Source organism: Pogoniulus pusillus, chromosome 3 (assembly GCF_015220805.1).
Source record: "Pogoniulus pusillus isolate bPogPus1 chromosome 3, bPogPus1.pri, whole genome shotgun sequence".
Lineage (NCBI taxonomy): Eukaryota > Metazoa > Chordata > Aves > Piciformes > Lybiidae > Pogoniulus > Pogoniulus pusillus.
Genome location: NC_087266.1, coordinates 49,972,677 through 49,994,061, shown reverse-complemented (window position 1 = coordinate 49,994,061; position 21,385 = coordinate 49,972,677). Strand labels below are relative to the sequence as shown.

General features: G+C 46.0%; 1 protein-coding gene and 1 long non-coding RNA gene across 4 annotated transcripts in view; one reads left to right on the top strand and one right to left on the bottom strand.

Moving 5' to 3' along the window:
- FAM124A (family with sequence similarity 124 member A) overlaps nt 1–21,385 on the bottom strand; it is a 38,583-nt gene that overhangs the window by 4,291 nt on the left and 12,907 nt on the right. For all 3 annotated transcript variants that reach the window (XM_064176280.1, XM_064176296.1, XM_064176288.1), the window contains exon 3: nt 15,359–16,098. In XM_064176280.1, coding sequence (XP_064032350.1) covers nt 15,359–16,098 — 740 coding nt within the window. The remainder of the gene's footprint in view (nt 1–15,358; nt 16,099–21,385) is intronic.
- Nucleotides 10,335–11,715, top strand: LOC135192944 (uncharacterized). Its single transcript, XR_010309072.1, has 2 exons — nt 10,335–10,391; nt 10,697–11,715. It is a non-coding gene; the product is annotated as an uncharacterized LOC135192944 (long non-coding RNA).

The window sequence follows — 21,385 nt, the reverse complement described above, 5'->3', positions numbered from 1 at the left end:
TGATTGTAGACACCTAGATGGGTTATGATCTGAGCTGGGACCTGAATCTCATCCCTAGGGCAGGATTCAGCTGTTTATCTGCCAGACACTTGAACATTTGCACAGGGACAGCAGCTGTGACAAACGGGGAGCCAATGTCATTCTCACAAACCAGTGAGTGGCCTGGTGGCTTTCCTGTGGAATTAGACAGATGTGCAGGTAACTAAACTGAGGCTGTACTGGCCAAGCAACCATAAGGTTTTCCATCATGTCACTTACCTTGGTAAAGCTGCCATTTTAGAAGTTTAAACCTTACTGGAATTTCTCTCATAACACAAAACACTAGTTTTGCATCCCCAGAGGGACAGCAAAGTGCAAAGGCCAAAGTGCAAGATGACACCCTCGAGAATAAACAATAATCTCAGCTATGGGACCCGCCAGATGGAAACAACAGAGGAGAAAGAAGCCGGTAGCTTGGTTGCTAGGTGTTATTAAAGCAACCAAGGCTGTGATAAACATAATTCTGGGCTAAGAAAATATTGGCATACTGTGGACAACACTGCTAAGGTCTCATCCAGAATGTTGCACATGACTCAAATCATGTCTAAGGGCAAAAGGAAAAAATGGGCTAGACAGAGCCACAAGAAAACAAAGCAAAACAGAAGCCCAAACCAGCAAGCCCCCAGATGAACTCTCCGTTAATGAACCTGAATCGCAAACTAACAGAAGATTTCTAACCACATCGGAAGTAGAAGAGTCTTCTGAGATGAGTAATGGATAAAGATGGAACTTGATCATTTTACCAAGGAGATTACAGGAAATGGCACAAAGAGACAAGACCTGGCAGCCAAGGAGGTCCTCTGCATAGCTCTGTCTCTGAAAGAAGTCCATACATTGCTGCTTCTGATGTCTTGCTAGTGCACATCACATTGCCTTAGTGACCCTGATCTGTCAGAACTACCTTCTCGTTTTTACTGCAGTGTTATTTTATAGGTAAAAAAAGGGATTGTCACATTTGCAGAAAATGCTTTGTTCGTTTGTGGCTGCCTAGCTAGAGGTCATTTAGAGGCCAGCCAAGCCCCTGAAGTTCACTTAGGTGCTGTAGGTGAAGGTGTATGCCAACACTCACATGAGGTATGCTAATGCATAAGCTCTGTGTGTAACACAGCAAGCTTTTTTCCTTAGTGCCATAAAGAACCAAATGAATGAATGGAGAAATTAGCCATGGTAGGGCAGCAGTTTCATTAACTGATAAGCAACTGAGTACAAGAGAGTCAAATGAAATAAGCCAAACAGTCAACAAAGCACTAAGCAGGAATCACTTCAGACCTCTACATGCAAGTTTATTTCACTTGTGCAGTTGGTGAGTCAGCTTGTTCCAAAAATGCCTCTGCAAGATAAAGGGCTTGTGTCCACGGAGCAAGCACCACTCATTCCAAGCAGAGGGCGTTCTGGGTGACCTCACAACAGCAGTATGACCTGCTGAAATCACACCGTGGCTTGCTGGGATAGTTTGAGCCTAGCTGGGATATTTTGGTGAGCAGAATTAGATTACAGGCTGTGAAAAGGAAACAGTGTTGATGTCTACTTCACTCATAGGCTTGCTGAGATGTATAAAAACAAGAACACAAGCATGGGTAATGGAGTTGCTCTTGGGCTCTGGCTGCATGCACTTCTCTCTCTAACCTGATATCTGCCTGACTGATCCTTCTGCTTCCCAACCCCCCTGGCTGATCCTCCACACTCACCTTGAATGTAAAGCAATGTCTGGGGTAAGGTAGAGGGTGGGAAGAAGGTGGAAGGGTGGCTGGGAGCCCCCCCACGGGGGGCAGGTAACACCCAAAACACCACATTTGCCCAAGAAAAGACTCTGTTGTATTTTGCTTGCATTAACTGAAAGTACTACTCTTTTTTCTCTATTCAGCATCTCTGATATCAGATACTTTGACTCGGCCACCACACTTAGTGAATCAACAGAAGCACTTCCACTTTCAGAAAGCAAACACTGGACTGCTTGACCATGGCTTGGTTTTATGCTGCATTCTTGTGCTTTCGTAGACTGAGTTGATAATTTGGCAGATGAAGCAATAAAAGAAGCCAAGGACCCAAAGCAAATACAGCCATCTTGTTTGTGAAAAGGTGAGGAGGCCTTTGGGGACCACAAGCACTAGTAACAACTTGGGCAAAACACCACACTTTTGGGGACAAAGCTGATGCAGTGCTAGGGTTTAAGGCCTGCCAGAGGTTGTGGCTGGAAATTTGACTCCCCAGGTGGACCCTAGGGTAGGCAGACTCTAGGTGGACTCAGGTGAGCAGGGAAACCTCATCCCGGGGAGGGGTCCTCAGATCATGTTTATTCCACTGCCATTTCCAGTCTGCACCCTGTATCAGGGGGCGGTACTGCCAGTCTCTCTCTCTTGCCTTTGCCTTGCTGCTTTGCCCGACAGCTGCTACTGCTGCTGGTGACCATGCAGCTGGGCCTACTCCACGTGGTCTGAGCCCACTACCTCGTGTGGGGGCCTGCAGCCAAAGAGAATCCTTTGCCATCCAATCTGGTTCCCTATACACACCTGCTTATATTCCTTTCCCTAATACCTTTCTACCTTCCTTTCCCTTCAATACCTTTTATCTTCTGTTGTTCCCCTTTTTGCTTCTCCTGCCGAACTTTTCCCCACAGGGGGAAGGGGAGAGGGGAAAGGGGAGCAACCTAAATTGTTCCACTGAGGTTTTTTTGGCTCTGGGAAAACTCAAATGGCAACACTCTTGCACTGGGGAGAGTTCTGTGGGCAGCACAAAAGCCTTGCCTTTACCTTGAGCAGACCATACCATCTATCTGCTACACCATCTGTCTAAAACAGAGCCCCAAAACATCACAGGTAGAATTCAGTTGTCTAGTTAATACAGCCAGAGGACCTGGAAAGAAACTCAGCTTTCCCCAAAGAAAACTCTCTTCTAGGTCCTTAGGCTGTATTGAGTACAAAGCCATTGACCACAGTGAGGACAGAGAAGACTCTCTCACACAAAAATGTCTGCAGTGAGAGATCAATTTTCGGTGCCTACAATCTGGAGTTGAACCAAGTCCTGCAGAGAGAAGTCCTATGTGTTCATGTCAGTTTGATGTACAGGGGAGGTATTCTGCACACTTAGTAAAGTCTTGGTGCCCTTAGATGATAGCAATAATTCTTATTTGTTGAAGTGATTTTTGAAGCACTACAGAACAAAACCAGCTCAGTTTAGTCTCTCAGGTTGCCACTAGCGAGGGGTCTGATTCAGTTGCCTACTTGTAGGTTTCTGCTCTGTCCTGTCTGCCCTGCAAGCTGCACATGCATGGGCCACTCCACCTCAGGGATGTCAGTGCCTGAGTATGTTACTGGGTATGCCTGTTTTATAAGTAAAGGCTTAAGCATTTGGAGAATAAAACACAGGCACATGAAAAGCTGTCTTCAGCTCCTGCTAGTATTTATGAACCCTCCAGTTTAACACAGCTCTTGCTAGTTTTGGATTGCAGATAGGCAACACAATGACTATAGGTGCAACCAAATTACCAGTACTCAGAAAGATTTTTACCTGAGGCATCTCCTATGAAGCTGTGAAGCAGAGGGTAATGCCAAGACAAATGGATGAGGTGAGATGAAACACGCTTGCTAGAAACCTCTCCCGTTGAAACTTGCTAGCCAAAATACAGATATAAAGTAGGAACTCAGAGAAAAAGGTAAATGCATGCCTTAGAAGTTGGAGTGGTTGGAAGAGTGACTTGCTTCACGCAGTCAGACAGCTTTAAGTACTTGGCCTAACAGGGACCTGCTTCCACTAACAAGAGAAGTGTTGCTTTTGCTAAGACATTCGTTTCAGGGGGTTGTTATTTTAAATACTTTCTGTAGTTGTTCTGATGTTCTCGTGGACAGGTCAGAACACTGCACATTATACAGGGTGTTTGCTGCTATTCCTGCTTCTGCTCATGCCTAGTTCAATGGTGGATCAGCAAGGACGAGTGGACAAGGAAAACCTGCGCTTAGGACGGCTGCCTGCAGGACAGGCTAGGAAACATCACTGAACACAGCTTATTTCCGAACACCTCTGTTTACAGGAGAATTGTTTGCCTCACTCTTTTTGTTTGTTTAGATGTGTTATTATTTAGAAGACCTATTTCCCAATGCTGCTCTTCATGATATGAGCAGAAAGAGGAAATAATAGAAGAGATTTAAAAAATACTTTAATCTTAAAGCACCTTAACTGAAGGCTTTCCTGACCATGAGCATATTGGACTGCACAACTGTGCCACAGGTAGGGATCAGAAGGTCCACCTCATGAATCCCTAGTGAATAAAGAGCAGAGGCTAATCCTGTATTGTAGAGAACTGGATTATGTGGGCTAATAAGACTTTTCTATATCTACATTATGTGGCTCTCCAGCGATCACAGAGAGGATTCAGTGATTTAACCGGGATTAAAACTCAGGTAAAACTAGCTCCTAGTCCTGTGCCAAGACTACTGACTGTCCTCACTTGTACCACCCTACCACAGCACATGGGGAGCTGCGTGCAGCCCGTGGATTAACGTAATCGCTCCTCTTCATCTTAACCTCACAGTGCCTGACAGTCCCACAAAGTTCAGGCTGGATTTGCAGGTGGGATGGCTCATGGGGGAAACCACAACAAGCAAGAGATGTTGATCTTGCACTGCACTTTGTGCCCCAGAATGCCACAGAGAAAAACCTATTTCTGCACCCTGAGGACACTGTGAGGCTCATGCAGCTACTCTTTTCAGCAGAACAGCCTTCTCCTGTCCCTTCAATCCCGCCCTTGGCTTTGGAAGCAGTTGCATCTGCCTTAATCTTCTGAATACATTTTTTTCTCCAGTCCTTTTCTTCAGCCTTCTCATGGTTTGCTTTTTGCATTGCGCATTTACCACGCCGCAGCCTGGCAGAGCCCCGCCTGGCACAGTCATGCTGCCTGCATCAGACACAGCCCAAGGAGAGGTGCTGGGGAGGAGGTCAGCCATCTGAGAGGAGAAAGACACGACCCAACCCGACACCCTGGTTGTGACCGAGATGCCAAATGCAGCGAGAAAGACCTCGCCACAAAGGCGCACGACAAACCCAGCCGCTGAGCCAACAGATCTGCTCTCACCAGGACAGGTTTTTTCATCTGGTGCTAATCTGCTGCTCATTTATAATCTCTGCACAAATCTTCATGAAGCCTGGAGGGATTTAGAGTCTTTGTGTATTACAATGGGCTGCAGAAGCATTTCATGTCAAGTATCCAGGAGTGCCATAAGCAGTGTGGGGCAAATCTCACAGGAATACACTTAGGACTTCACCTGGGCTGTCCAAACCTGACGAAACAGAAAAAGCGAGTGCTCTTGCAGCCTATTTTAAGCTACCTGCTTTGTAAGAAAGCAGAAGTGATCCCTTGACACATAATCTCTATTAAGCACTGCCAGAAAGGCTCTGCTGAGGTCAGAGCCCAGTCAAACAGCTACAACACGGTGATGACATCACCATCCTGAGCCTGGATTTGCCTGCCTTGCTCAACAGGAGCAAGTGTAAGTTTAATTGTACTGAAACCAGTGGGACTCATCCAGAATGAAAAAAAGAGACAGCAATGCAAGAAAGATCATGGAGTCCAACCCCTCAGCATCATCAGAGGTTTTACTTGAGAGGCAAAATGTATTCAGGGCAGTATATCAAAAGGTAAAATGCAAAATTTGATTTAAAACTGAATTTAACATGTTTGGCAAGTGTCCTGCAGTGTGCTCACAAAACCAGAGCACTGGGTGCCTCATAATGTTGAATATATTCTCTGCAGTTTTGGCTGCATGTGGAGTCATCAGTAGTCTCACTATGCCATGAGACATAACTGCACCAACAGAAAAGACAGAGAGCAAGCACCCTGAGATAAAGAAAAACCAAGGAAAACATCTCCTTCTGTTTAAGCATTGGTTCTCTGTGTCTGCCCCCACATGAACCTTTAACACTAAGACCCAAACACCTATGACAGTAAAAGGAAAAGAGAGTAGAAGATTTTTAAAACAGGAGGCCAGTGTTAGACTTACAGGTTAATTAAAGCACCTTAATGCACCTTAAACTGAGTCAGTTTTTTACTCCAAGAATCTGTGCTTTTCATCGGTTTCAACAGAAACAAAGTACTTCCTGTAGAGGTTGCATATATACACCACCATCAGCCTTTGCTGGTTTTCTTGCCTCTTGTAGACCAAACTGTTCTCTGCAAGACTGCCCTCTCTTTGCCTGTTTTTATCTTTCCTTTTTACCTTCTCTGCTTCCTGGTTTAATTGCTCATCTTTCTCTCTTCTGCTTGTACTTTAGTGACTAAAGACTGCATGTGTGGGATTGTGATTTCTTTATTTCCCAGAGTTTGCAGCTAGCACTGCTTTGATTAATGGGGACAAGATGACTGTAAGGCTGCATTTAAGACTATAGGGTTATCTCATCCAGTTTGTGTTCATCATTTTACAAATCATTAAGCCATGTCATTACTGAGCCTGCTGTCCCTTTAGGCAGACAAATCACAGGAGTGTAAGATGGAGGTGCCACATAGCCCAAGGCCCCTAAAATGGCAGCAGATTGATTAATGCTCCTAGCCTATTTAAATGTTTTATCAAGATCATGTTAATGCTGAACGACCATCAAGGCATGCAAACTGGAAACCAAGGGAAGAAGAAGGAATACTGCTTTGTGTTCATGAAAGGGAATGCAGAGCTGGGTGTGTCTGGAAGGGTTTGGTGGGGCAGCTGAAGTAAATGCAGCCATGACCACACTGATTTGTGTGGTCTTAACAAAAACAGAAGTGGACCTCAAGCCTCCAAGATTCGCCTCCTCTTGGCCAAGACATGCTGAAGAGGCAAACCATCCTTTATGCCGTAGCATAAGATCTTTCTTCTATTCTCAGTTGGGGCTGGGAGAGGAAAAGGAAAAGCTTTGTGCCAACCTTAGATCCTGCAATTATTTCAACCTCAGCTGCTCAGTCATACCCACCCTTGTTGCCCTTATCTCTAAGAAAGGGTATTTTCTGCATGTCGAAGTCCTCTTGTCTCAGTCTCTCGTTTTGATTAGGGCCAGTCTCAAGCACTCTTTAACATGGCACTGACTCTGCTCTCTGAAACACACTGAGTCAGTTGTGTGTCGTGGCAAAATTCTGTTCTCCTGGTTTCTGTGTTCAGCTATCTCGAGTGTGGGCTTTGAACTACAACCACAATTTCCACATGCAGACACATACATGTTTTAAATAAGCTAAGAGAAAGAAAGGCACTTTCAGTATCCTTGTGGCTCCAGACAAAGGAGGATGAAGAGCTGAGTTCATGAGCCTTACAGACACCTGTATATAATATACTGAATTAAACCCAGGAGATTTACAGCTATAAACTTCTCATTCTTTTTTCTGGTTAACATATTTGCTGATGTCCAAGTATGCAACCTTTGTGCTTCTTCCCATTCTGCATAGTGCAAAATGCCTAACACAGGGTAGTTTAATGCATGCAGCTGGCAGACATCTGGACCCTCAGATTAACTTCTGGTGACTCCGAGGGCATGTTCAACAGTAGCATACTGATCTTGTGCATAAAGGACTGCAACTGACCTCTACCATAGGTCTGGAGTACTTGTTTTCTATGAAGCCATGGAGATACCCCCAAGGTAGCAGAGACCTGAGTTGGCAGGTGGCACAGTAGCAAGTTATTAGTTCTTAATGGTTGGGTCCACAAGCAATCTTCTCTCAAAACTAAAGCTCCAGATAATAAAACATGTTTCCTAATATTACAGTTGCCTGGTCTGGGTAAGAGAAACATTGGCTGATTCACTCAGCAAGTCAGCTACAAAAATCCCTTTAACTGAAAACTGTGATCAGTTAACATTTGCAGTGTTTTTTAAGCGTGCTCCACAAAGCAACACCAGGCAGAAAACAGCCACCTCATTACAAGAGTACAGGTTCATTGGCACAACAACTGGTGTAAAAGCTTTACAATGCCAGACCTGACTACCTTGTTTCTGGCAGGGTTAATATAGACTGGTAACAAAGCATGCACTTTTGGGGACTTTTGTCTCAGCTTTCTAGCAATGTTGCTTGCCTCTTGGTGCTGGAGGTCACAGGATCACAGAACTTTAGAGGTTGGAAGGGACCTCCAGAGCTCACCGAGTCCAGCTCCCCTGCCAAGGCAGGATCCCCTAGGGTAGTTCACACAGGCACCCATCCAGGCGGGTTTTGAAAGTCTCCAGAGAAGGAAATGGCAGAGGGGGAGAGACTTCAGCTAGAAACTGGTTATTATGGGGTGAATCAGGTGCCTGCACACAGGTATTTTGGTCCATTCTGGCATGTCATAAGTGTGTCTGCTTGACATTCCAGGAACTCTCTGCCCTTCTGTATATGAAGTTGAACATCTTCCTTATGAGGAGAGCTGGGAGGAGCTGGGGCTTTTTAGCTTGGAGGAGAGGAGACTAAGGGGTGACCTCATTAGTGTTTATGAATATGCAGGGGGTGAGCACCAGGAGGATGGAGCCAGCCTCTTCTCAGTGATGCCAATGAGAGGACAAGGGGCAATGGGTGGAAGTTGAGGCATAGGAGGTTCCATGTGAACCTGAGGAAGAATTTTTTCACTGCTCTGGGTGATCCTGCTCTGGAAGTGGGGCTGGACCAGATGATTTTTTGAGGTCCCTTCCAGCCCCTGACATTCTATGATTCTGTATATCCTCTGCCTAATCTGCCAGGACACCTCTTCTGGGTGGCTCAGGTACACTTTGGCATGTAAAATGGCAGTACGTCATAGGTTTAAGCATTGAGTCACTACTTAGGTGAGATACTAATTTGCTGTCACCCACCTTCCTTCCAAGTATGTCTGCATTTTGTTCCTCATGCAGACTGGGTAGGAAATTCATAGGATCACAGGATGTTAGGGGCTGGAGGGGACCCAAAGAGATCATAGAGTCCAACCCCCCTGCCGGAGCAGGACAACACTAACACAGATCACACAGGAACACATCCAGATAAGCCTGGAAAGTCTCCAGAGAAGGAGACTCCAGGACCTCCCTGAGGAGCCTGTTCCAGTGCTCTGGGACCCTCACAGTAAAGAAGTTTCCCCTTGTGTTGAGGTGGAACCTCCTGTGCTGCAACTTACACCCACTGCTCCTTGTCCTGTCCCAGGAAGCAGTGAGCAGAGCCTGTCCCCCTGCTCCTGGCAGCCCTCAGATACTTACAAACATTTATCAAATCCCCTCTCAGTCTTCCTTCCTCCAGACTACAAAACCCCAGGTCCCTCAGCCTCTCCTCATCAGCCATGCCCTCCAGTCCCCTCATCATCCTCATAGCCCTCTGCTGGACCCTCTCCAGCAGATCCCTGTCCCTCTTCAATTGGGGAGCCCAAAACTGAACACAGTATTCAAGATGAGGTCTCAGCAGGGCAGAGTAGAGCGGGAGGAGAACCTCTGTTATCTGCTGGACACATCCTCATACACCCCAGGATCCCATTGGCCTTCTTGGCCAGAAGAGCACATTGCTGTGCCATAGGTAACTTGTTAGCCACCACAGAAATTGAGATTGTGACCCTCTGCTCAGCAGCAAGGAGTAAATCCATATGTACACCAAGTCAGACAGTGGGCAGGGCCCTGCTCAGGGGAGTTAAGTAATCTGTTGGTGTTGTGAACTCTGCAGGATGGGATGCCTTTGGAGAGATGCTTAGAAAAGGTCACCAAGCTGTCAGCATTGAAAAGAGACACAAAGATAAATCAGTGCCTTTATGCCAGCATTAGAACGGGTCCAGAGGAGGCCATGAAGATGATCAGAGGGTTGAGAACATCTTAGGGTGGCTTTCCAGTACCTGAAGGGGGCCTACAAGAAGAGAGTTTTTTACAAAGGCTTGTAGTAATAGGATGAGAGGAAACAGTTATAAGACAGAGTAGGGCAGATTCAGACTGGATATTAGGAAGAAATCCTTTCCAGTGAGGGTGGTGAGACACTGGAACAGGTTGTCCAAGGAGGTGGTGGAAACTTCATCCCTGGAAGTCTTTTCTGGCCAAGCTGGACGGGACTCTGAGCAACCTCTTTCCTCCCATCTTCTTCCTTTTCTTTCCATGTCCTTCCTTTCCTTGCCATCTATCCACTTTCCCCTCATCTTCCTCCTTTCCTCTCCATCTCTTTCCCCCCATCTTCCTCTTTTCAGCTCCATCTCCATCCTTTCTCTCCATCTTGCTCCTTTCAGCACCACTCCCTTTTTCCACCTCACACCAGATTTCCCCTTCCCCCCCCAACCCCAAACCCAGAGCACCTGGGTCCTATTAGAGTCTCCTCCCACCTCAGGTGTGACCACTTTGCCCTCCCTCCTCACTCCCCTTTATAATCAGCCCCAGGAAAAGCAAGCCCCAAGCTTGCCCATCTGGGCAGAGGGATCCTCCTCAGATCATCACCGGTGAGTGCCCCTGGTGTGCACTGGGTGAATGGTGGAGGGGATCTAAAGGCCGGGGGGCCTGGTGTGGCCCCCCGGTTAGCTAGGGTAGAAACTTGATGGTCACTGTAGCATCACCCATGGGTGCTGGCTGGGCCTCCTTGCTTGAGCTGTGCTTTTCTGATTCTGTGATCCACAACCTCCCTGGAAGTGTTCAAGACCAGGCTGGATGAGACCTTGAGCAACCTGGGCTGATGGAAGGTGTCCCTGCCCATGGCTGAGGGGTGGAACTAGATGATCTTTTCATACCCAAACCTTTCTGTTTCTAGGATGAAGATATTTGCAAACCCAGTTGTAACTGCTGTGTAAGCAGCCAATGGGCCACTCAAGGAAACTGCAGCAACAGGCTGGATGGACCAATTACCTTGTCTGCCAGGACACAAAACCTTCCAGCTATCCACAGACACTTGCAGAAAGAATGGGCTCCACCACACCATTTACTATTTAATTTTGCTGAGTCCTCATTAGTTCTGTTTATTTTAATGTGATTCCTCTGTGTTCCTGCCTGTCTAGGAATAACATCCAATTCTTATTCCAAGTCCCACAGAGAAAGCATTAAGTTTGTTAACATCCTTGCAGAGGATTAAATATGACCTAAACCCTAGCATCTTCATAAGCACTTCCACTGCTTTTACCTTATCATTTCCAATGTCAAAGGCTATAGTTATGCCTGCAGGACTGCTCAGGTGCAATGCATGATGGATGCACAGCAGGTGACTGGTGCTAACATTTATCTCAGGATGAATGTTATTGCTCTGCCAAAACCTTTGTGGTTTGGTTTTGGTTTATTTACCTTTTCTACCCTATCCAAATACATTCTCATAATTTAAAGAAGCCATCTGTGCACTTTATTCTCTCTGCTCACTGTCCCTGATTCCTAAACATGCCTGGCTAAGCTAGTCCCACCAGATATTAACCTTTCCTGCTTCCCACACTGCACTGCCAGGAGTACAAGTTCATTAGCATTTAAGCTGTCTCTGTGAGGATTATGCCCAGAGGCAGCCAGGAATTTGGCCTGTAAAACTGGCAGCATTTTCAGTATGTGAGTATATACACTGCTTACACATTCTTCCCACTGTTCTGGCAAGAGCACCCCAGAGCTCCTGCTTGTGGGCTTAGTGTGGGTGTCTTCCCACGTGATGAAAACACATTCTTAAGTCTTCCTCCTGATAAAGTCAACTGAAGCTTACCCTTTGCCTCAGTGGGTATACAGCTGGACCCTTGGAGCTGACTTGCCAGTGTGGACAAGCTACTGTGACAAAGTAACTTTAAAACCCTTCCTTGCAAATGAAGGAATAGCTCCTCTGGTATTAAACATACTTATCCTGGTCATGAATAACTTTATTTTCTGTTGTACTGACTTTATCTAAGCCCCCTGGTAATTGCATTTGCAAAATGGGTTAAGAACATGGATCAATCTGTCTGGCAAGTATTCAAGTCCCCCTAAGTACACCAAGGAAAACACAGAGGTCACATCTTATTAGTCCAATCATGGCAGTATATTCAAACTTTAAACATTAAATATTGCCTGTAATTCAATAGGGGTGTTCATTTACCGTTTTGGGGGCTATTAGTAAATTTGATCTGTAAAAAGGTGCAGTATCCATATGGAATAAAGAAAAATACCAAGTACTAACTGATTTACTGTCTGAGAAATACTAGGGTGTCACTGTCTGAGTTCATATGACTAGGAAGAAGTGAAAGTTATTACCAATGCTGTGGTATAAATAATGTTTATAGCAGCAGCATTCTGTGAGAAGCCCATAGGTAGTCCTGGTGCTTTAAAAGGTAGATACTGTAACTGTTTTGAACTCAGAATAAGTTAAAATAATAGAGAAATCCACTCAGGATGAGCTAAAGTAATAAAGGGAGTCCATGGATTACCAAATCCCGTGTTTCCTACAACTGATCTTCCATCATATAATCTCTTTTCCTTAACTGACCATCCTGTCTAGGGTTGGTTAACTAGGTGTTAACCTGTTTGCACCTTTTGAGTGGCCGTTATGTAGCTGGCCATCAATATGCACAACTGTTAACTTAAATCTATTTACTGGCAGGTTTTTGTTCCTGTGCCATAAGAGCTATCTAGTGAGAAAGTCTTCTCCCGTTCCTGCTGCTTACCTCCTGCCATATTTTCTGAGCACAGAGTTCCTTCGAGACTTACTTTGGCCCTATTCGTCCAGTTTCCATTTGTGAGCCAGACTCTCCATTCCTCTGTGTGAAATGCCAGCCCTTCTTTGTACCTGCACCTCTGTAAAACCCAGGGCTGCAGACAGGTGCAGCTCATGAGCCCTTGTGCAACGCCACAGGCACCTCTCGCGTTCCTTAGGGGATACTAAGCTGGTACGCACTAGAGCCTGCACTTTGCATGGCTGTGCTGCACTGCTGGTTTGTGGCCACCTAAGCACAAAACACATTTTCCTGTTCATTTAGTTACAGACCTCTACTTCTGCTTGTACAAACTGGTTTAAATTGTGTATACCAGGACCAAGTCTTCACAATTTTACAGTTGCATAAATTAGATCCAAAGCCTCTGCTCCCCCCTCCCCCATTTTGTATATATTAAACTTCTTTTGTTTCATTAAATGTGGTAATTTCTGTTTCTGTAACTTCATTTCCATTTTGATCTCCTGTTTGGCACCATCATCCTCACTGAAAACTAACTGCACTTGGAGGCCACGCTTCACAGGCTTTTGCTCTTCTGTTTTGGTGCATATGGCTAAAACTCTGATTTTCTTCACAGAGCTTACCCCAGCCTGCTGTTTGGCAGCTCCTGCTTTACCTCTGCACTGCCTGGCACCTGGTATTTCTGAAATTTGCTGCCCTGAAATGGAAATTCTTCTTTAGAAGCCCTGTTATTTTGTTTGGGCGTTCTTTGATCCTTCCCTTCAATTTACTTGAAACCAGTGCAAGAACCCAGAAAGCAAAGTCACACAGCAGAAACCTCTTTGTTGTAAATTTAGGAACCATAGAGTTGAAAACTCCTTCAGAGATTAGACAGTCCAGGAGGTGGCCCCAGGAAACTGTAGCATTGTTATTCAATCCCATAATTCTGTTATGTCTATAAACTGGCAGCTAGGACAACTTGTTCTCCTTTCTTGTTCCCTATCATAGAACCACAGAATGTTAGAGGTTAGAAGGGACCTCTAGAGATCATCAAATCCAACTCTGCCAAAAGCAGGCTCACCTAGGGCAGTCTGCACAGGAACTCATCCAGGTGGGTTTTGAAAGTCTCCAGGGAAGCAGACTCCATAACCTCTCCAAGCAGCCTCACCATAAGGAAGTTTCTCTTCAAGTTTGTAGCCCTTGTTCCTTGTCTTACTGCTACACATCACGGAAAAGAGACTGGCCCCATCCACTTGACACCCACCCCTCAGATATTTATAGACATTGATGAGATCTCCTCTCAGTCTTCTCAAGACTAAATAGTCTCAGGGCACTCAGTCTCTCTTCATAGGGGATAGGCTCAAGTCCCCTATCCATCTACATGGCCCTCTGTTACTCTCTAGCAGATCCCAATCTCTCTTGAACTGGGGAGGCCAAAATTTGGCACAGTATTCCAGGTGTGATCTCACCAGGGCAGAGTAGAGGGGGAGAAGAACCTCCCTAGCTCTGCTGGACACGTTGTTCTTGATGCACTCCAGGATGCCACTGATCCACTTGGCCACAAGAGCACATTGCTATCCCATCTAATGTCCAGTCTAAATCTCCCCCTCTCTGTTTTAAAAGCCCTTGTCCTAGTGTTACCTTTTTAAATAGTCCTTCCTCAGCTTTCTTGTAGGCTCCTTTTGGGCACTGGAAGGCTGTGATAACATCTCCCCAGAGTGTCTCCTCCAGGCTGAACAACTTCAACTCTCCCAGCCTGTCTGTGTAGGAGAGGTGCCCCAGCCCTCTGATCATTTCTGTGGCACTCCTCTGGACTGTCTCAATCAGGTCCATATCCTTGTGGTGAGAGCCCCAGAGCTAGATGCAGTACTCCAGGTGAGGTCTCGCCAGAGCAGAGTGGCAGAATCACCTCTCTCAACCTGCTGACTGCACTTATTTTGATGCTGTCCAAGATGTGATTTGCCTTCTGGGCTGCAAGTGTGCACTGCTGACTCATGTCCAGCTGTTTACCTGGATTTTCAGTCTCAGAAAGGAATTCCATAGTGGCACAGGAATGCCCATTAACCTGGCCTTGGATTGTCACAGACACCCCCTCTGCAGGGAAGGTAGCTATTAAAACCTTGCTCTTTGATATCCCCTTTATCATCATTGGATGTGGTGTAGTGAAGCAGAACTTGCTGATACACTGCCCAGAAATGGTGCCTGCAGATGTCCTAACAAATAAACTCTCTTTCAAGACTCAGCTATGGGCACTTGAGATTAATTCAAAAAGATAGTTTGTGGGAATGTCTCTCTTAGGCTGCTCTTCAGGCTGCATTTATTTTCCTTCACCACCTCTCTCCCCATCCTGACAATTACTGTGCAAAAGAAAGATGCAGTCTGTCACCCAGTAACAGCAGTAAATAATGAGTGCCATCAGGAATTCTGCTTGTCCTCCATAAAAATCTCACAACTGAGTGCTATTTTACAAAGCCCTGTCAGTTCTGTGCCCATATTTCTTACAAAACTACACCCACCAGCCATCATTTCTCCACTCGGGCTCATAATTCCCTCTCTCCTCACTCTTTTAAACATCTGCCTCCTCATCTCACATCGCTCTTTGCACAAGCTGAGGTTGACTGATGCCTGGGTAGCATCGTCCACTGCTTTCCTGAGTGGTTACACACACAGCAAGGGATTTCAAGTTCTTTCTTCAGTGGTACTGTCCTAGGTTTTTCTCCTAGAGAGAAACAACAAACCTCCTTTTCTGGCTGTCACTGCAGGTTAAGCTTTCCTGCACAAACCCCCCCCACACACGTTTCTGTTTCCCCCTGTACTGGACTTACCTGCAGAAGGATCCTATTTCCATCATGGTCTTCTGTCTGCCACCTGCCTTCGCTGATGGGGCTGCACGGGTTGGGCAGAAGAGGCGCCAGCTGCCGCACATCTTTCACCCTGAACTCCAGCACGGCTGCCTCGGTCGGCACTGGCACATGGCCCTGCGGCAGTCTCTTTAAGGAAAACTGGATGTCTATGTCCACGTTGGAGTAGACAGGGAAAACGCAGAAGTCTGCTTTTTCCTGACACACAGGTCTTTTCAGCAGCAGTTCGTACAGCTTCACACTCTGGGCGAAGCTTTCGCCCCTGCAGTACACCGTGAAGCGGACAATCTCCCTGCCGTAGTGCACCGGGCGGATGGCCCACAGCGGAGTCTCCGGAGCCAGGGAGTAGAAGTCCTGGCTGCAGGGCATGTACGGCAGGAACTTGCCGTGCACACGCTCCGTGTGGTGGTAGCGCCAAGGCGGCCGCTGGAAGGTTTGATGGAGCTGCAGGATGGGCTCTTCTCCGTACTCCTCCTGGAGAAACAGAATGATGGCCAGGGCTGGCTGAGCAGCACCAGCCTTGCCCGGCTTCTTGCGCTTCTTGGGCACTCGTCTTTCCGAGACTCGAAACAGCTGGAGGTCTGGATGGATCCAGGCTAGGAGTTGATCGATGGCTTGCTGAAGAGTCTTGGATTCACCTGGGTCTGTGATAATATGCACACTGACAAGGAATGGGTCTTGTATGCCTTCCACAGAAAGCTCACCTGGGAACACAAAGAGAAAAACAGCCTTTAAGGTTTGTAACCAAGTTGTCAACATTTAGGTAACCCTTAGAGGAGAAGCAGTCTAATCAGTCATGCTGGGCTTTTGTTTCATCTCTTTCACGCTCACTTGTAAGTAAACTAAAAATAATGTACAGAGATACAGCAACCCAGACAAAAAATCAGAAGACAGAGAAGTTTCATCAAGCATACCATAAGAATTGATGTCTCCACTGAGACAGAATCCAAGTGATGTTACTCAGTGTGCATTTCTATGATAGAAAAGAGCTGCCTCATATAGCTGAGAAGCAGAAAATACATAAACACAACTGAGAAGTAGAAAATACAAAGCCACAGAAGTGGAGAGGGGGTGAAAAGGACACTAGTAATGTGCAGAATGATCAGGAGGGGCAGTGTTCATCCCACCTCGCTTTCATTTGTGCCGGCTGGCTCAGGGCATGGAAATAACACCACTGAGCTCCATTCTTATCACCTTGATGCTGGAGTTTTCCACCCATTTAAGAACGTTCTGTGTCCTGGAGGCAACTGCTTTAGAAAGTAAGGCAAGGTTTGTAAGGAGAGGTAATATCTTTCATTAAACCAACTGACACAGTTGGGGAAAAACAGACAAGCCTTTGGGCACACAAGTCCTCCTTCAGGAAAAGGTATTACTTGTCCCTACAAATCCTGCACTGTTTATATCTTCAGCCCATCAAGACTGTAACACTAGTGCTGGAAAGTTTTTATAAGATTAAGGAAGATTGGTAAAAGCTGGAAATAAAAAAATACACTTGCACAGAGGAAAAAAAGGAAACTTTTAGCCTTGAGAATGATCAGAGGGGCTTCAACTATTGTTGCGCCCAAAACCTCTTTGGTAGCTCACAAGCAGAGCAACAGCTGCTGGAGATGCATGTGACTGGAGATCCAAGACAGCTAAATAAACTATCCAGGTAATCTGGGTATTTTTCCTGAAATGGTTCCTGCTGTGTGGTACTCTGAAACCACCTCCAGGACCCTGAGCCTGGGCACAACGCCTAACTGAAGCCTTAGAAAGGCTTCCCAAGCTTTTCATTGTGCAGACCTCATTTAATAGAGGGGTTGTTTCAGAGGCTGTTTCTCCTCCTCTTGGCAATCAGCACAAACTTCTCCCTCCTCCTTGCTGGCATCAAAATAACATTCCCGTGATAGTTCAGGAATGGCTTTCATGGAAAAGCAGTATTTTAGTTGTGTTTCAATACTGAATAGCTTCAAGACCCAGGCAAAAGCTAGATGCCACTGCAGATCTTTCCAGAGGTGACCAGTAAACATACCAGCATCTGCCTTTTAGAAGCTGCAGAAAGATACGGTACACAGAGCAAATAGCAAGAGTGCATTTTGCCCAGGGGAGATAGAGAAAAACCAAGTAAATAATAAAGAACATGAGCACAGCAGGGTAGCTGCATCTCTGCATGAAATGGGTGATGTGTAGTGACTTTGTCACATGCTTAATGGAAGGAGAAAAAAAATCTGTGTCAGTACGTGGCAAGAGGCTTTGCTGTGGCAGTCGTTGCTGGTAGGTAATTCTTTGAGACATTCCCTGTGAATAGTTACAGTGCAGGAGAAAGACAGAAATGGAGGGGTTGAAAAGCCCTCTCGTGGCCTTTTACAGGGGACAGCTGAGCAGGAAGGAAGCAAATCGCAGAAGGCAGTGACCTTGCAAAGGCAGAAACAAAATAACTGCCATAGCTGCACAGTCATTCGTTCTCTGGGGCTGGAACAGAAGATCTTCTCCCTTCATTTCCTTTGCTACACAAATGCTATCAGAGCCTGCAACAAGTGACAGGCTTGATATTTATGCATATAAATGACTGCAGCTCTGAAAGAAGCCTGGGAACTACAGTGTGAAGCAAAGAGCCATCCTTCCTGCTGGCTTCTTGCTCTGCACTGAAAGAAAAACAAAAATCCCTGCTCACGGCTCTCCCTCCCTCCTGTTGCTCAGCATGGTGCACGGGCACTGAACGGCCAAAGCACTTCTGCGAAGCGGAGCCTGCCCCAGCATTAGTATTCTGCAGACATCGTCGCCTGTGCCCAGCAGCACCAGATGCTTGCAGAGCCAGCCTCAGAAGACCACCAAAGCTCAACACAAAGCCATCAATAGGCGCTAGGGCTATATGTACAGCAGAGCAAATAATCCTTTTTTGAGCTTCAGTATCTGTTGTGCTTTTGCTGCCACACTTTTACACCTCTCATTACGTGGCTTCTGTACTTATAACATGGCAACGTGTTTTGCTTTGGTAAGAAGCAGAAATACGAGGCAAGGAGCTAAGAGAAACATTCCCTGAACTGATGATAAATTACAAATCGTTTCTATGTTGCTAACAAGTCTTTTTGCTCCAACTGCCAGGGAAAAGGGGGAATCAACACCATTTCTCACGACACAGGTGAATCTGCCTCTGGCAAGCTGCCACAGAAGCAAATGAAAGCTCCACATATGCATCAGCCTTCCTGTGCTGCTAGTCAGTCCCACAGAAAACAGCAAAATGCTGAGGCATCTATTTGAAAGTAAGCTCCACAGTTCTCACAGCCAGGACCTTTTTTCTGTCCTGTGACAGATGAGGATTAGTTATCTCTGAGTTAGCAAAGCACTAACATCGCTAGGAGGAAATTACAACCAGGAAATTACTACTGCTCCTCTGTTAAGTTGTATCAGCCACCAGTGAGGTTAAAGGAAGCAGCACTCAGCCCAGACACAGCAGGGCTGTCACATCTGATGTCCTAAAGCTAGGAGCTGAAAGTGGCCTGATTTTTTTGGCATTGAGCTTTGGCTGAATCTTTCTCTATGTATTATTTCTATTTTTGTTGCTGGTGAATATTGTGAGTGGAGAAAAAAGAAAAGTCCTGCAAAGGAGAACGGCAGTCTATCATAGAATGGTCTGGGTCCAAAGGGACCTCTAGAGGTCATCTAGACCAAGCCCCTCTGCAGTCAACAGGAGCATCCTCAACTAGATCAGCTTGCCCAGAGCCCTGTCAAGCTTCACCTTGAATGTCTCCAGGGATGAGACCTCAAACACCTTCCTGGGCAACCTGTTCCCATGTTCCAGCACACACATGGTAAAGAACTTGTTCCTAACATCCAATCTAAATCTGCTCTTCTCTAATGTCAAACCACTGTCTGCCTGATGGAGAAAAAAAGACTTCTCCAGTGCATTAATATAAACAGTCTTAAGGGTCTCATCTGTGTGCAGTGCCTTAGCTTAGACCAAGACAGATACTCTTCTACCTCTGCCAAAACGCCTAAGAGAAGAAGTGCTCCACACTGGATTGGACAGAAGTGGACACCTTAAACGGAAGTGCTACTCATTCACTCCATACAGCAGGACAGAAGCACAGAAACCACACAAAGCCCGTATTCCACCTTTGCTGTTGCTCTCTAAGCACCTCCTTAGGCCAAAGCTTCACACAAGGCCCCTCTAGTCCAGGCCAACAAACCCAGGCTGGACTCAGTGGTCTCTGGAGGTTCTTTCCGACCTCTGATATTCTGTATTTCTGCAATTTACTTTTGCCATCTAGTTCTAGGAATGGCTTAACTTCAAAGACATTAATCCTCACTGGAGATCAAATATTCTTAGGAGAAATGGTAAGGAAATGTATTTTTCATACCCTGATAAGTACTCCTGATCTGTGAGAAACAGCTGACAACTGTCATGCTCATGTCTTTCAGAAACACACAAGCAGCAACAGTAATCAGAAACTCCTGCACGGGGAACTGAAACACAGTGGGGATCTGCTGCTCACGGGATCTGCTGCTCACGGGATCTGCTGCTCACGGGATCTGCTCCAGTGAGTTTGGTGATGCTCCTGGCTTGAATGAGCCTGGGCCACCAGAGACTTAGCAGCTGACACTGCTGCTAAACTCAGCCCAGTGGAGAAATACAGGGAAGGTGCATTAATTAGTAATGCTCAACTATTACATTATTTTGTTTTACTGTCATTTCATTTTGTGAATAACAATGAGTAAATTTTTTAAAAAACCCAAAACAACCCAAAAAAGGTCACTTCACCTTTTAGGCAGGGTAGGGAAGGTAAAACTGAAACATGGAGAGAGCAGTATTCCAAATGGCTGCAGGTTTCTTAAGCTTTACAAAAAGGCACATCCTTCCCAACCTTAAAATATTCCTAAAGAAAGACACAGATCATTGCACTTTGCAAGCACCCAGAGAGAGATCTTCGGCATTAGTATCAGATTCTGCACAGAGTTGCAGTGCAAAGCTCCCAGCAGCACTCCCCAGTAAATCAAGAGCTGTACAATGAGTGTCAGCATTCAAACTGCATCCAACACCACACTGCTCAGTGTACTTCAATAGCAAGCACTCCATTTTCTCAAAATCCAACTCCCATGTAAAGCTGAGGCTCTCAAAAATATGGTTTTTATAAAAGAGCAGATAGATCATTGCCTTAAAAGAACCCCGAGAAGCTCCTGCATACTTGGCCAGCTGACAATTTTGTTCCAACAATGAGCTCCATACCTCACAGTAGACACTCTAGTTAACTGGGAGCGTGATTTTATGATGGGCTTAAGACAATTTAAGACCTCACTGCTGGCACCCTTCTTCCTACTATTCCCCAGATGTGTTTCCAGTATTTCCCACGTGTCAGGTCCAGATGCAGTTTGAAAGAGCCTGCTGAACAGACTGAAAAGAAGCCCTCAGACAAGGAGTAATTAGAATTGTGCCTTCTAGTGACAGCCTGAGAACTGAGGGATAAACCCATTGTTTTTCAGGCAGACCTCCTCTTTTAATTAGCTTGCACTTTTGTACAAGCATTCCTGGTACCGCAAAGAGGTGGCAGAGAAACCCAGCCAGAGAAAAGGCAGAAGCCACACCAAAGCAACTACACTCAAGACACATCTGATGAAAATATGGGATTCAACCTGTGGTATGGTCAAACATTGCTGTATTCATGCCTCTGCAGACTACCAACAGCACTAGCATCACAGCAGAAGAGCCATCGTTTTCCTAAGCCACTACTCAACAAATCCGCAGCACCAAGAGAAACGATGCAGTCGGCAGACATCTGCTCTAAACCAGCACCAGCTACCAAGTGTCCCAGCTCCCCACTGAGCTTGCACAATTCAAGCTTATGTCTTTCTTTTTAAAAGCTCAAATCAAGGACACTGCACCCTGACAACACACCGTGTGCGCACAATGCGGAGACTAACTGTTGGCGTCGTCAAAGGAAGGCCCATTCAGTAGAAACAGCCTCAGCAGCCTCAGCCTTCACTGATGTTCTGTCGTTTGACTCAGTGAGCCAG